This window comes from Zalophus californianus, chromosome 10, assembly GCF_009762305.2.
Source record: "Zalophus californianus isolate mZalCal1 chromosome 10, mZalCal1.pri.v2, whole genome shotgun sequence".
NCBI lineage: Eukaryota > Metazoa > Chordata > Mammalia > Carnivora > Otariidae > Zalophus > Zalophus californianus.
Genome location: NC_045604.1, coordinates 54,432,776 through 54,448,697, shown reverse-complemented (window position 1 = coordinate 54,448,697; position 15,922 = coordinate 54,432,776). Strand labels below are relative to the sequence as shown.

The following is a 15,922-nucleotide window of genomic DNA, read 5'->3' as shown; positions in this document are numbered from 1 at the left end:
ATAAATATGGCCATTTTGTTTTATTAATTTTTTAAAGATTTTATTTATTTATTTTAGAGAGAGAAAGAGAGAACACAAGCAGGGAGGAAGGACAGAGGGAGAGGGAGAAGCAGGCTCCCCCTGAGCAGGGAGCCCGACGTGGGGCTCAATCCCAGGACCCCAGGATCCTTTCCGAGCTGAAGGCAGACGCTTAAACGACTGAGCCACCCAGGTGCCCCAAATATGGCCGTTTTAAATGAAAATGAGCAGTATGCTAGTGGAAGGGCAGTGCTTTTGCACGGTCACAAGTAAAGAGGAATGAAGAGAGGATTTTTTGCAGCAGAGAATAGCTAAAACATTTCCGGATGGCCACAGTAGTCAGTAGCCTTTCTGCAAAAGGAGGACTTATTTGTTTACTCATATTAAACAACTAGTATTGATGGTTTAGTTTGGTTACTGCGCCTCTAAATTATGTCTAGTTAGACTTTAAGACTTTCAGTGCCCACCTAATAACGAGCCTAGCATAAGAGGTTAAATTGGAATGTACCTCCCCAAGGAAACCTTTCCTCTAAAGCCTCTTGGACATTTTTCAGCGGCAGGGGCCAAAGGAACTCTGCTAGTATCTGTGAGTTTGTGCCTAAGTGGCCAGGATTTGTACCATTAATCAAGAAGACCTCTTTCTCATTGATTTTTCCTTTTTATAGTTTTGTGATTTTTTAACATTTCATAATTGTTTTCCTTAATTTTTCTATCTTCACTTCTTCATACCTGAGAAGGGACATTTGATTTAATCCTTCTACTGTTTCCAATACAGAAAAAAATTGCACGACATGACTATACTTCCAAAAGGGATCATTCTGAAATAGTCAAAGGGAGAGTTTTATCAAAAAGAAAGGTTACGATTTGTAGAATTTTTGAATTTTGTTGGTTATAAAAATTACTCCCCAAGAAACTACATATGAAATCAGGTACACACACACACAAAGTTCCTAATACTTTTAGGAAATAAATGTAGGGGTTCAGGACATAAAGAGCATTACTTGGTGGTGTTGAGATTCTCATGTACAGTAATATTTCATTATCTGGAGTTTGTGTATTCGGCCACCTCAGCTCTCAGAAATATGACCAACCAGAAAGCGAGCAGCCCTCCTCCTGAACCTGTTTACACTTACCGTAGAGGACTCTAAAACCCAGATTCTCTGGTTTTCTAGTGTGCTGCAAATTAGAAGTAAAATGTAGAACAAATTGGAGAAAGCTACTGCTGAAGGCAATGAGAGGTGATAATATTCTGACAGTAAGAAAAAAAGAGGAAGAATATTATATAAGGGGAAATAAACATTCAAAGGCCATCATTCTCTGAGGCCTAAGAGACCTAATAAGTGCGTGGGGCAGGCATAGCATAACACAGTTCACTCTATGTAACCATTCTCTGGTGGCTGAGAAATGCGCAGTACATTTCAGATGGCTTTTAAATGATTTGATTTTTTGTTTGTTTGTTTAGTATTGGGAGGGCAGCTTCTGTTTTGAGAAAGATTTGCATATGACAAAATACTTCATTTTTGTCTCAAAATGCAGGATGCCTGAAAGGTGACAGTGTTAAAATCATTACAGATGGCAGCCCCTGCTGCTAGCCTGTCTGTGCATGGGCATGTGTGTGCTGGCTCTTTCCCAGTGTCTTTGGGACGACCTTCTGCTAGAGATTCTACTTGTTTCTTTACCTTTCTCTTTCTCTCTTTCTAGCCGGAGACCACCCCCATCACCAACTCGTCCCACTATAATCCGTCCACTAGAATCCTCCCTGTTAGACTAAGTGAAGTGTCTGGCATGGCAATTAATTACTAATGAATTATACAAAAGCAACATATTTGATCAGTAAATCATGAGTAGTCGCATGTGTGGACATCAGTAGGCAAGTAACCAGTTTTACTAATGCATTCATCACTCATCTTCGTCGCTCATGGTGTATCAAACCTTTGGAGTTTGACTCTTGAAAACTGCTGACCCTTCGAGGCTTTCTTTGTATGTTGTACTGACCAAGGGTAGGTTTGTATAGCAGCCCTATATTTTGGAGACCGTTTGCCTACCCTGGCATATATTTGAAATTGCTTTGGACAAGTTCCCAGGTTACCCACCAGGTAGCCCATTAAGTATAATTCTTAAGAGCTGTGAGGTGGTGGGCTTAGACCTAAGCCATTTGTGTATTTATTTTCCCACATTCTGTTTTGGCTGACAAAAATTATGTTGTCTATTATTAACGTTTCCTCCTACTCTGTAATTACCTATTTAGGTCCTCTATCCTTCCTCTTTATTTCATAGGACTGCTAGGAAGTGATTTTTTTTAAAAATTAGGATTCCTTAAGAATAAAACTTTTCCAGAAGCACAAGGTAGTTTGCAAAGGAAAAGTTAATGCATTGCTTGCTCTAGAGAGCTTCTCCTCATCCCAGTGTGTTTTGCTTCATGCTAGAAGCATATTCAACAGCAAATCAAAGCTTAATTTTCTGGTAGTCAGTCAGGAGATTTGGCTAGTTAGTTTCAGAGTTCAAGGAAGAAGCAAAATATCAGATCTCTAGAAGTGTCTGGAAATACGTAATTTCTTTATTCACATATATATTCACCTCCTTCTAGGTTACAGTGAAGGCTGACATGGAAAATATTTAATGTTTCAAACTGATCCAATCTTAGAGCATGGCTTAACTACAGTTTGACACTAACTCCAGTTTATTTATTTATTTGGTTGGAGCAAGACTTTTTCTCTCTTTCCAAGCTAATTTGTAATTCCCTCGCATAAGAATTCATCCTACCTTTAAAACCAGTTTAATGTAACTTTCCATCCATTCTAGGCTTTCTTAATACATCTTGAGCCTTACTCTGGGATAACCGTTTTTAAAGGGGGCCCTGGAAAGAAAATAAAAGTCGTTTCGTAAGAGATGCCATGGTTTAAGAGCAGGAGCTCACACGTTTACAGCTGTGTAACTTCACAACCTCTGCACAGGTCATTCCAAAAAATGGAATTAAGACATTGAGATCTAAAGCAACTTGGCAAATGCTAACATTGCAAAAATTCACAAAATCGGTTTAGCCTGGGGGTTAATAGTTCAGTCCTGAGGCTGAGTTGTAGACGACGTAGGACCAGATGATTAGCATGTAGGAAACAGCCAGAAGCCAAGTGGAATTCTGTCTGCTAACTGTTCCCAGACAGCAAGTCCTCGCTGAATAGTGGCGTCCCATGACACCATTTCATATTCCACAGAAGTAAATCAGGTTTCACCAACTGAAATGTCTCCCTTTGAAAGCAGCAAACATGATTTGTATGTTAACTTAACTTTAATTTCCTGTGTACTTTATACCCAAGGCAGACACCCATAAAGTATGAAGTAAAAACTTTCAACCATTATTAAAAAGAGAACTTGCCAAGTTGAATGGCATTGTTTTGAAGTTATTCCGCAGCTAGCCCACTTATAATAGGCAAAAATCAGAGACTATGAGATTTACAAAAAGAACATTTCAACTTTTAAGTTACAAGTGATTGTATAAAGAACACAACCCTAAATCACCACCCTAAATCTTCTCACAACTTTTTCCCCCCCATTTGGAAAAAAAAAAAAAAACCTTAATTCTTTGTGAATGGAACAGATGTGCAAGATACATAATGTGTTTTTAAAATAGTGCTGCAGCTAAATGGAAATGTGTTACGTAAATGTCCATAGTAAAACAAAATTATCTACAGAGATCTTCTCATAAAATTCCCTCTTTTTAGGATTCCCTTTGCTTCTTCCTTTGAATTCTCTAAAATAGGCAGCTAACGGATTATATACTTCAGGGTTTGGCTTTGTGCTAAATGTGGTTTTGCATTTTGCTGTATTTCAAAAATTTCCTTCTGTTAAAGGAAAATATTGTGGATAACCACTGGTGTGTTCTTAGATCAGCACAAACCATGTCAAAGAAAATTGGAGATGTTTTTCCAACTTTCTTTCCACTGATCTTATGTAGTCATAAACAATGGCATTTGTCGTCTTTGGCTTTTGCTCTTGGATTATAATCCTATAGTTTCACTGTCCCAGTTGTCTCTGTTTGTAGGCACATTTTTGTTCTCTTACTTCTTCTCAGTTATTTCTAACAGAACCCAGCCTCCCCTGGAATTCCAGAAGTCATGTTGGAGAATACTTTCAGTTTGCTGCAGTACTATGATTAGCATTAATACCATTTCCCAAAGGGTTTGCATCCTGCTGAAAGGAGCTCTCAAGGTGAATGAAGTCGGAAGCTCTAAGATGTGTGTGAAGTGCGTTGTTCGTGCCAGGCCTTAAGGTGGGAATGTAGCTTCATGAGCTTTCTAAGAGTTTCCCATACCACCTCTCATCTTTTGTGTAGCTTCCTCCTAACTGATTGCTCTGATGTTGTCTACACAATAGATGTCTAGCAAAATAAAATAAAACATACGGTATTTTTAGGATTTGGAAGAATTAACTGTATATGTTTGTTTGTTTCTTGTCACATGCTAAATCTTGCATGCTTATTGACTAATTGGAATAACTGTTTACTCAATTGTGGACAGATTATTGAAATAGTGTTGATTTAGAACAGATATATTGCATTTCCAGAAGTCACCTACCAAGATTACTCTTCTGAATATTGCTTTTAGCTGTCTTTTATAACACAGAAGAGCAGTAGGGTCTGTTTATTAGCACATTGCCTACTTGTTCAGATACAGATTTGTTCTGTTCCAAAACATAATTGAACCAGTTCCTGTGATATAACTGTAAGCCTTCTAAACTTAGAATTTAAACGTAGTCATATAGATTAATTTTATGACTTTTTAGTATAGACTGTAGCCATAATTCTCAAATATGAAATGGGACCTAATACCAGTATGTGATAAATGTTGACGTTTTCTGTGTACAAACATATTTTCAATGCATGTGTCTCTGTGTATACAGTATATACATGGTAAATTCATTTCTGTAAGTACACGTGTTTTGTGCCCCTTTGGGTAGGTAGGTTTAAAAACCCTTGTTAAAACACCACAAGCATGAGTGTGATTGTATGTGCATTGTGTATATATGCTATGTATGGGTGTAAATATTTATGTATACATGTGATTTGTGTGTGTGGGTTTGAATATATTTTTTAAACTGTGTTAATTCAAGAGCTCACTCTGGAGGGTCTTATATAATACACGGTAACGGTGGTTCATAGAACAGTGATAACATACATGAGGTCTACAAAATTTTTTCCAGGACAGGCACAACACTCAGAATTACTGTGACAACACAATAGAGTAACATCCACAGACATTTGTACCTAAGTCCACAGCACTGCTATCTAAGAAGAAATGACCTTTGCCAAATATAGTGTAAGATCTGGAAACCCACTTTTAAGAACTCTGATTGGAATTATAAATGATTCTTGGATTGCTGAGCTGAATCTTAAAAAGCTTACATTGGTCTACATAGTCATTTTTTTCTCCATAGTAAATGTCAAAAAATAAATTGGAGGGATACAGCAATATAATACAAAGAGTGGACTTTTCTGAGTAAATTTGCTAAAAATGCAGGGAAGAAGTTACTTAATACCTCAGAGACAGGTCATCCATCCCTTGTTTTAGGTAAACATTTCTCATTTGGTAAACAAGATAAGTATTTGAAATTGACAGTAATCTCCTTAACACTGAGGATAAAACCTAAATAGTAGGTCTCTGACCTGTAGAATCCAGTCAAAGGAGAGAAGGTGTGAGACTCAAGCTGAGTTTTAGATCTGTTTCACCAAGAGGACTGCTAGCTGTGAGCTCAGAGTTTAATGTGAATAAAGCTAGATGATTGTAGAGAAACAATGATTAGTTCACTAGATCACTTACTCCTTTCTTAAAAGTTCCAACGTGTCTCCTAGATACTCTTAGGTCATCCTGTCTTGTTGGTACGCTTAAAATCGTGTGGTGTTCTGTATTGTGAACCTTGCAGGATATTTTGAAGCATGTGTCGTATATGTGTTGCTAGTTGTCTGTATGTGTAAGAATGCGTATATGTGTGAGAGTGAGAGAGAGAAAACTCAAGGAAGAGTCTCCTGTTTGTCTTAAGACCTGTTCATACTGGTATATGGGTGGGACTTCTCACCTCTCTGGTCTGGGGTTTCACACATGGCTCAGCTCGAGGCATTAGTTTCTTTTAAATTTTGACCCTTTGAATTCCTTAAACTTTGCTCATTGTGTAATGTTTTCGAAAAATATGATAAAAATTACTCTGTCGACCTCTTGCACTGTCTGTTGCCAGTTTGATTAAAAAACGATTCCTCCAGAAATTTCACCGCAACTTGATTCATGTTTAATTTCATGTGTGCAGCCTTTGTGTTGCTCGCTCATCTGTTTCTTTTTTCTCCCTTTTCTGAATCAAATTCCCCTTTTGCTTTTTTATGAAGAAGCAGTGTGTAGAGGCAAAATCTTACCTTCTCTGTTGATTCTTTAATTAATTTGATCCAGAATACTTTCCACTGTCTCCTTGACACTTTCAGGATTTCTTAATGCTGATATATGGATGGACTCTGTGAATGGAATTTTTGAAGGAAGTTCCTCAAGCCTGTATCATTCTTGAAGGTCACATGTACCTATTGTGAAAATGTGAAGCTGTATTTCTGAACCTGAAATAAATGCTAACATTTGAAGGACTCCCCCCCCTTCCTCGTTCTTGTATAATATATTTGAGTTGTATCTATGCATATCAGTAAGATCTGAGACTTCTGAATACTTACAACTCTTTTGATCAAATTGGCCCAAAATTACCAAAATGGGGAATAATAGCATTTGGCATTACTGCATTAATTTGGGGGAGGACGAGATTTTTATTTTTTTCTTTAATTTTTTTTTTTATTGACAAGATTTTTAAGGGGAACAAATTGGACAAAGCAAAGGCAGGAGAGTGGGAGACATTTTATTTCTGATTCAAACTCAGTGTTGGACTAGGTTTAAAAAGGGCACAAGCTTTAGACAGTTGGAGGGTGCAGTGTGACAGCTAAGAGGTACCGTCTTATTTCGCTGTTGAAGAGGAAGTGTTCATGAAAAACCCTGGGAAGCGGAAGGAGGAAGAACACTCTGCCCAAATGTTAGGTCCACAGAAGGCATTTCTTACAGAAAGTAATTGAGCTCTTGACTCAACAGTTGGCCTTCATTATTTACTCACTGGGCATCAAGGGGAGAAGTTAACCTTTTACTTTGCCTAATATTAAGAAGATGGGAGAGTAGAGTGCTAAATAGTAACTACACACATCCTTGTCCTCAGTTTGCAGAGCACAGAGAAAGACTCTTCCTGAGTTTTGATGGTAGGTCCCTTATCAATGTACGTAGTCCCAGATTGAGCCATCCATCCAAAAACGGAAGACAAGAAGGGAATGGGAGGAGAAGAACAGTGGTTTACTTACCCTCTGTGTTCAGGATACATTTCACTGGGAAAAGATGAATTGCAAAGACTGTTGTATGTATTGATTCATGCTTTCCTCTTATCATTTATTTTTCATATCTGTACATCTTCCATGAGTGGAGCCATTAATGCCTTCAAAGGAAGGTTTTTACTAGAAGAGACAGGATGAGAATCATGCTGTACACTTGTGTGGTGTGTGTGTGTGTGTGTGTGTGTGTGTGTGTGTGTGCGCGTGCGTGTGCGCGTGCATGTGTGTGAGTTCTACAGCGTGATTCTTTATTCAGAATGGTTTCTAATGGAAATTACCCAAACCAAAGGAACTTATTTGGCAGACTACTTATTTGGTAACTATTTGGCAGATTACCATTTGTATTTTTAAAATAGTTCTGGCATCAGTGTATCTTTTCATTTGTCAAGATTCTTGTTTTTCTGCTGGAATCTCCAGGGTTTAGATTAGATGGTTCTCAGACCCTCCTTCTTAGTACTCCAGCACACACCTGGCATTGCCACTATGATAACCCTTTGTTGGTGTTCTTTCCCACTGTGGCAGCCTAATAATTAGAATACACGCAAGAGATGTTGGCTAAAATGACAGTCTTAATCCAGAGTTTCCCAAACTTCATTCCATGAGATTTTAGTCAGTTTTGCACATACATATACCATGGGTTTCTTGATGAAATACACTTGGGAAATGATTAAAAATTAAATGTTTCTTTACTGGAAGACATAGAAGCTTTGATAGCAGATTGCATTGTGAATCTCTAAGGAAGGGCCATTGTCTACATGTTTCTCAGACTTATTTGTCCATGCTTTGTTCATAAAGCAGCTTACAGGTCTAGTGTTGTGAGGAAACACTGCTTTGGGGGCTTTGGGTGAGAGAGAAAAGGCTTCGAGCAAGATTTGTCCAGTTAGACTGTCACTGTACACAGTCAGGTGATAAAATCAAATGTAAGGGCAACCAGAGCACCCAACTGGGGACAGTCTTCCTGGACTACCATGCTGGTGTCACAGCACTGTACTAGACCCGAGGTGGAAGAGCACAGAGGAACAGAGACATGAAAGCAGATTGGAGACATACATGCAGTGAATCTTAGTAAGCCTTGTGGAGGACACAGATAATTTTCCACACGACCTTTTCTCTCTCACTCTCCAAAGAAGAGCGCCTTTAAATTAATTCCATTACCCCGTTATATTCCTGTAAAGGAATGGATCCAGATTGATTTAACGTTTAAAGATTGCCAAACAAAAATAGAAGGGAATGCCTGGCCTTGTTGCCATTCCTGCCTCACTTTCCCAAGGCTTCAGGCTCACCTGCTGATCTGAGATACTAAGTTATCTAAATGATGGGCAAAGAAAGCAAGCAGAGAATGTTTTGTGAGATTGTAACAGAAAAGAAAAAAGTCATAAGACCTTCCCAGGGACCGTGCTAGAGGAATTTCACCATAAGAGCAGATCGCAGTATGGAGGTAGATCCAAAGAATGTGGGTAATCCATCATTCTTATTGATAGTTGAATCTTTTATGTGTGAATAATCCCTGTGTTCCATACACAGCTTTTCCTGCTTCCTTCCCTTCCTGTTCTGGCCAAACAATTCTTTGAAGCTATTTTTCAGAAAACTTAAGAAGGTATAACCTGAAATTAGAATCTTGATTAGGTAGATTTGCTTGTATGGGGAATAGTGGCATTCTGAACTTTAAAATTTGTTAGCAGATTTTATGTATGTGCAAAACCTACTCAGCATTTCAACTCAGTGTTCCAAGTCAGAGGCAGCAACAGTATGAGGTACAGTTACAGGTGCTCTTCGAAGATGTGAAAAGCCCAAATATTTTTAGCACTTGCCTTCAGGCACTTCAGCATTGTGTAAGTAATATAGAAAGTTCTGGAAAAGAAATAGTGAAAACCCAAACCGCCAAGATCCAATGCTAGAACTATCTCTGAGCCACTGCGTGGTGTCATCCTCAACAATGCTTTTTTGGCAGTGAGAGGAAAGTTGGTGCAGGAGAGTGAAGAGGAAAAGAAAGGAGCTGCCTGAGGGAATAAATGTCACTCTGATGTTTGAAGCAAACATTCTAGCTATCAGGTGAAATATATTCTAAGACATAGAGTTTCTGATCCTGTTTCTGGATTAGAACACCGAACGAGCTCAAACAGGAAAGTGCTTTGGCATATGCTAACAGAATGTCTCTTCAGCACTGTGGACTCCCTGTTCAGGTTAATGGCTCACCTCCCCACCCTGCTGAGGTAATTAAAGTGTTCTAAAGCCCCTTCAGAACTCCAAAATAGTTTCTGTTTGCTGGGCAGGTGATAAATCTCATTGAGCCTGACAGGAATTTAATTACACTTTCTTCATGAAAACACCAGGGATACCCATTACCTGGATCTCTAAAGCTAAAGCCTTGCAGACCCCCCACAGTTGAAAGGTTACCAAAAACAAGCTCTTCATCATTTAAATGGATGAGAGGCCTCCTTAGCGTAGCCAGCTTAAATTGGACTGAAGAAAAGGTAAGATTTTTCACCAGTGCTCAGAAATAGCGCCGTCAGTTTGGCTCCATTAACATCTCACAGAAGATGAAAAAGAAGTTTGTTTTTGTTTTTGTTTTTGGTGGACTTCATTGCTCCACTCTCTGAAGTGTTATAAGATGGAAGTGAGTGTGTTGTCGGACACCTGGATGAACAGCCAAAAAGACATCCCACAGGGAGCAGGGTACTGAGCTAACCTCACCGTGTTCCATGGCTTGCTGTAGCGTTGAGTTCATTACCAATTTGGTTAGAAAGAGGAAATTAAAATACAGATGGCTGCTGGAAACCAGTGGGAAAGTTTCATTTGGCATGCTGTTTTCCTACTTACACAGCCGTGCATGGCAATGTAGAGTTTACTCCTCCAGCAACAAGTCATCCAGAGAGGCTGATGTCAAAATGAAACACGGCTCTGGACCCTTATTTCACAACCATCGGCCTGACAAGATGCAAGCCAGGGTAGGGATATGGAGAAAGATCCAGCAAACTCAATCTCCTTCACCCTGCACCCAGTTCTGAATGAATCAGAACTTCGGTTGTGCGCGATTCCGAGACAGACTCCCAGGCTCCCATGGACCAGGGCTAGCCTTGTAGTTTCCCTGGGCCTGGAAAGGCTATCATATCGGGATATTCACGTGGAGCAGATTCTTATTTACAAATCCTTTTTCTCCAAGCTCAACCCCTGACATTTTCTGCATTATGATTGCATTGCTCATCGGATCTCGTGACACCTTCTAATTTCCCTCACCTGAAAAACATTTTTCACCTGTTCTATTTCTCTATCAACTCCTTCTCCCTACGGAGATTTAACATTTGATGGAATCTTTGGAAGTAACCGAACATCACAAAATCAGGGCTCAGAAACAAATACTCAAGGCCATGAAGGTATTTGGCTCTGGTACTATTTCCAAGCCTCCTGCATATGATTGCATGGATTTATCGTCCCATGGTACAAAATAAAGAGTTTGGAGTGGGCTCGCGTAGCTCACAGCTAGCGCACTGCCCGTAGCCAGGAGGAGTCCTGGGAACTGCTCACTTTGCCATGTGGTTCTCTCGTTTCCCCTGCATGTCTGCATGTTTTTTGTCTGATTTGAATTTGACTCTCGTGGGATCATTTTGCATGCTTTTATTTGGATTTGTTTTATAATTTAAACATTGTTTTCTTCCTCTGCATCTGTGTTTTTCTTTTTGTTATTTTGTTTTGTTTTGTTTTCACTAGGCGACCCCCTCCTGCAGTTCCAGGACGACCATCCTAACACCCATGATTCATCTCCCTTTGTTTCCAACAACATGTCTATCCATGGTATTTCAAAGCCTTTCATTTGCACTACATGTCATATGTACATAAAAACTTTTATTTTTGATCCATGTCTATAATAAAAACAAAGTTTATTCTATATAGAAATGAAATGTGTTCTGTTTCTTTTTCTAAAGAAAACCCAAATCAAAATAGTTTTTTTCAGCTAAAACCAGGTAAGGGGGAAAATGTGTAATTTGATCTTGTAAGGAGCTTAACTTGAAAAATAGTTAAGTTATTAAAGCATTGTGACTTAAGATGCTATTTCGTGGAGAACGATAATCTAGCTTCAATTGAAATGTCTGTCCAATAGAAGTATGTTAAGATAGAAACAGGTATTGGCGAAGATGTGGAGAAAAAGGAACCCTCGTGAACTGTTGGTAGAAACGTAAGCTGGTGCAGCCGCTGTGGAAAACAGTATGGAGGGTCCTCAAAAGGTTAAAAATAGAATTATCGTATGATTCACTCATTCCACTACTGGGTATTTATGCAAAGAATACAAAAACACTAATTTGAAAAGATATATGTACCCTATGTTTATTGAAGTGTTATTTACAGTAGCCAAATTATGGAAGCAATGCAAGTGTCCATTGATGGATATGAATGGATAAATAAGATGTGATACACACAAACACACACACACACACACATACACACACAATGGGATATTATTCAGCCTTAAAAAAGAATGAGGTCTTGCTATTTGCAGCAACATAGATGGATCTAGAGGGTATAATACCAAGTGAAGTAAGTCTGAGAAAGACAAATACCATGTGATTTCACCCATGTTGAATTTAAGAAACAAAACAAATGGACAAAGAAAAAACGACAAACTGAGCAACCAACTGTTAACTACAGAAAACAAACTGATGGTCACCAGAGGGGAGGTGGGTGGGGGTGGGTGAAACAGGTGATGGGGACGAAGGAGGGCACTTGTCGTGATGAGCACTGAGTAAGGTATAGAATTGTTGAATCACTATATTGTACATCTGAAACTAATACAATACTGTATGCTAATTATACTGGAATTTTTTTAAAAAGTGAGAAAAGTTGAAGCAAAAATTCTAGATATCTAGAAGACACACAGAAGACTGAATAATTTCAACCAGGCTCCAGGGATCCTATTAATAACTGTTATTGCACCAAAACATGTATTCCTGTTTTTATTATTTTCTAAACACTCCTTGTAGGAGATAAATTATGTAAGATCATGGAAAATATTATGGGTCTGAAACACACAAACCTCACACATTCTATTCAGCAAATTCAGGGGAAAACATATATTCAGAATAAAAGTACAAGGAAATGTTACCACCTTGAGAAGAAAGATTCTTTATGTGTCAGTAAAGCACCGGAAGAATGGAATCTGTATGAGTTTGGAGGAACAGAGAACTTTTTTTATACCTTAATCCTCAAATGGTAACTCCAAAACTGAAATTTTAAGGTACCATTAAAAAAAATCCAAACATTTATCCAAACAAAATGTTTATTATTAAGGTAGGACATCTGCCATATTTGTAATCTCAGCTTTTAAAAGAAGATTTGAGATTTAATTCAGAATTCTCTCCTCGAAGGTTTGCATGATCTAAAGTACAATTTAAAATGATCTTCTATTGGGTGAGATCACTTCTGTGATCACTTTACCATAGTAAGACAGAAACTACAGGAGAGGACAATGAAAGATTGTTCATCAGGAATCGGGGTCCCATGGACCTCCTGTCTGACCTAGGCATATCCTCACAAAGACAGGCAAAGTGGCAGTTGTGGGCAGGACCCTCCAATTAGAACATGGAGACCCTCACTCACATGCTCTCACTTTGGATCATAAAAATCTTTTATAAGGACTACGCTCTCCACCCAAGAATGCTAAACTAGCTTATTTCTCCGGTTAAAATTTTTATACGGCACATGACATCAATTTTTACTTGTATCTCAGGTCCCGTGACTGTGAGTTAGAAGCACTGGTCACTAAGAAAATTCAAAGGCACCAGAGCAGGGGATCGACTGAGGCTCAAGTATTCCTGGGGGCAACTGGGTTGATGCACAATAAGGCACAGCGTGCAATCCTGCTGGTCCTGCACCTCCAGCCCAGCCACCTGAGTGTTTGGATATACTCTTATTGGACAGCACTCTCATCTGAGAGCATTGCCATCCCAACAGAGACAATGCTCCCGGATTATGTCATACCACCTCCCCAAACAAAAGAACAGGTTGTCCACCGGAAGGTTTTCACCAATTCATCTTTTTTAGGTGTTTGGTTCTTTTCCACTTTGTCTTAAACATGATCTTATTTTCATCTAGTGTTACACAGTTTAAATGTTTAAAGCTTAAACTGACCTGATGAACAATGAGAAAAGAAAGCCCAAATCGCACAAGAATGAAATGATTCCCCAGCAACCCTGCACAGTCTCCACAAAAGTGCCAGCCCTTCCTCACGTTGACGAGGCAAGGAAGAAGGGGTGAATTGGGATGGGGGCGGGGGAGGGGGGAAGAAGCTGCCTGGAGCAGCATTAAACTGTGCTATGGTGGGTTCATATTTATTTAGTATCCATCGTGGTTTCTGTGTTGCATAATGTACTCTTCCCCAGCTCTCCCTGCCCCCACCTCCACCGTCAATATTTGAGAGGGTTGAACAAGTGCAGCATCCTTCAGATTTGACTGTAACTCTGGATCATCATGAGGAACCGTTATACCTATAACAAAAGTACTATTTCTTAAATGTTCTCATCCCATTATTTATGCATCAGGCATTTCTTGAATTCATCATAATGTCCTGTTATGTGGTCTGGGAGCACCCAGAGAGAAGGAACAGGGAAAAAGTAGCTTACAAAATAACAATAAGCAATTATTGCACGGTGCTCTGACAGGAGAAAATTTGAGTCCTTTTCCCAGAGAGAACTGTTACTGAGTTCAGTGCTGACGAAGCCACTTAAGTTCTAGAACCCAAATTATCCACCTGACCCAACACATGCTAACATTCCAGAGCACGGTGATTCTGACCTCTGACAAAGAAAGGAACAATAGAACTCATCTCAGCCAATCAGAAACCAGATGTTTTATTTCTAATGGAGTAGCATAATACCAGACTCCAAGTCATGTAAGTGCTGGTTAAGGAAAAGACAGTGGAATTGAGGCTGAAGTAGTCCATGAACTTTACGTTGGCTTCTAACAGAAAGCCTTTGAATCAGAAGGCGCTCTGCAGCACTCTGCCCCGGCAAGCAGCGAGGGGGGTTCCACAGTCTCCAGCTAGAAAAATCCAGGACATCCGAGAGATGGGGAAAAGAGAACTAAAGGTAGGAAAAAATAAACAAAACTTCCAATCCTTCCCTTAGGGAGCCTCACTGGTAAATAAACAGGGACCACCTATACACAGATGGAAATTGCCACCAACATCCTAGAAGCTGAAAGCCAAAAGAAAAGGAGATAACCTGTGCTCTTCCTTCACAGACATGGACACTGTCGGTGGGCTTGGAGCAGGATATACTTTGAAAGTCTGGATCCCAGAGCTTGAAAATTGTTACAGTATCTATTTCATAGCTCAGCATTAAGTATGATTTAAAAAAAAAAAATGTATCCAATGATACTGGAATCTTTAGTCCAGTTCTGTGAGATTCTGAAGTAAACCTTTGTAACCGTGAATCCATTTTAAAAACATGAACCTCAGGATACCTGGGTGGCTCAGTCAGTTAGGCGTCTGCCTTCAGCTCAGGTCACGGTCCCAGGGTCCTGGGATGGAGTCCCGCATCGGGCTCCTTGCTTGGTGGGGAGCCTGCTTCTCCCTCTGCTGCTCCCCCTGCTTGTGCGCGCTCTCTCTCTCTCTGACAAATAAATAAAACTTTAAAAAAAAAATGAACCTCACCTACAGGAAGATAAGATTGCTGAAGAAGAAAAAAAATCATTTCCGTAACCCTTTATAATACTACAGTCTATCTGCATAAATCAGATGGAGCTTGCACCCCTGCACTCTACGTCCCCACTGACAGGACAAACCAGCTGCCTCCACCACCACAATTCACACCCTTGTTTGGGGACTTTTTTTTTTTTTACTCTAAGTTACTATTGAATCAGATTAGATGGCAGGCTGTGGGATGAGCCAAAACTAATCTGCGACTCTAGTACTGTTTTTAATCAAATCAAGTTTCACAGTATTTTATATCAGGTCCTGGTTTTCAGCCCCGATCACATCGTTGGAGAACCTCATGAACAGGGGCCACGAGCAGGCACAGAGGAAACCAAGCCTTAGCAAACTCCCCGGGCCTCAGGGAGACCGAAGGATCCTCAAGACAGGAATGAAGAAGTCACCGACATGGGTTCTACCGCTCAAAACAGCTCCTAGCAAAGTATGTCTCTCAAGCTTCACCTAACACTCTGGAAAGCCTAGGCTTTGTGGCTCTTCTGGGCTGGATCTGTTGCTCCCACTTCTCATCTCCAAGGGAGCCTCTTGGAAGGCAGCAGAGAAGGCGTTAGAGCCAAGGAGACAGCTCCTCTGCCTGCTGGCTTTTTCTCTTTTAAAGACAAAAATACAGCTTGCACACGCGAAAGCTGCCCGGGGCCTGAGCATCTGCTTATTTTGCAATTTAAAAGGAGTGGGAGGCCCACAGTGTTCTCACTGAGCAGCGTCCAAATGTTACTTGGGCTCTGCACAAGGCCACAGGGCCGGCCCGGAGTGGGGAGCAGGGAGCCAGCAGGGCTTGGGAAAGCAGGGGCCAGCTTTTTGCCGGGGCC

The 15,922-nt window shown here is 40.0% G+C and overlaps 2 protein-coding genes across 9 annotated transcripts in view; both read left to right on the top strand.

Moving 5' to 3' along the window:
- Nucleotides 1–11,310, top strand: part of DNM3 (dynamin 3) — a 585,110-nt gene extending 573,800 nt beyond the window's left edge. For 3 of the 5 annotated variants that reach the window (XM_027613361.2, XM_027613358.2, XM_027613357.2), the window contains one exon: nt 1,720–1,789. In XM_027613361.2, coding sequence (XP_027469162.1) covers nt 1,720–1,789 — 70 coding nt within the window. Of the gene's footprint in view, nt 1–1,719; nt 6,634–11,119 lie in introns of those variants that run through there. The other 2 variants (XM_027613359.2, XM_027613356.2) reach the window with 2 other exon arrangements.
- A 2,955-nt stretch (nt 11,311–14,265) lies between these two features.
- C10H1orf105 (chromosome 10 C1orf105 homolog) overlaps nt 14,266–15,922 on the top strand; it is a 37,100-nt gene continuing 35,443 nt past the window's right edge. For all 4 annotated transcript variants that reach the window (XM_027613372.2, XM_027613371.2, XM_027613370.2 and 1 more), the window contains exon 1: nt 14,266–14,490. In XM_027613372.2, the coding sequence (XP_027469173.1) occupies nt 14,344–14,490 (147 nt within the window). In that variant the 5' untranslated portion in view covers nt 14,266–14,343. The remainder of the gene's footprint in view (nt 14,491–15,922) is intronic.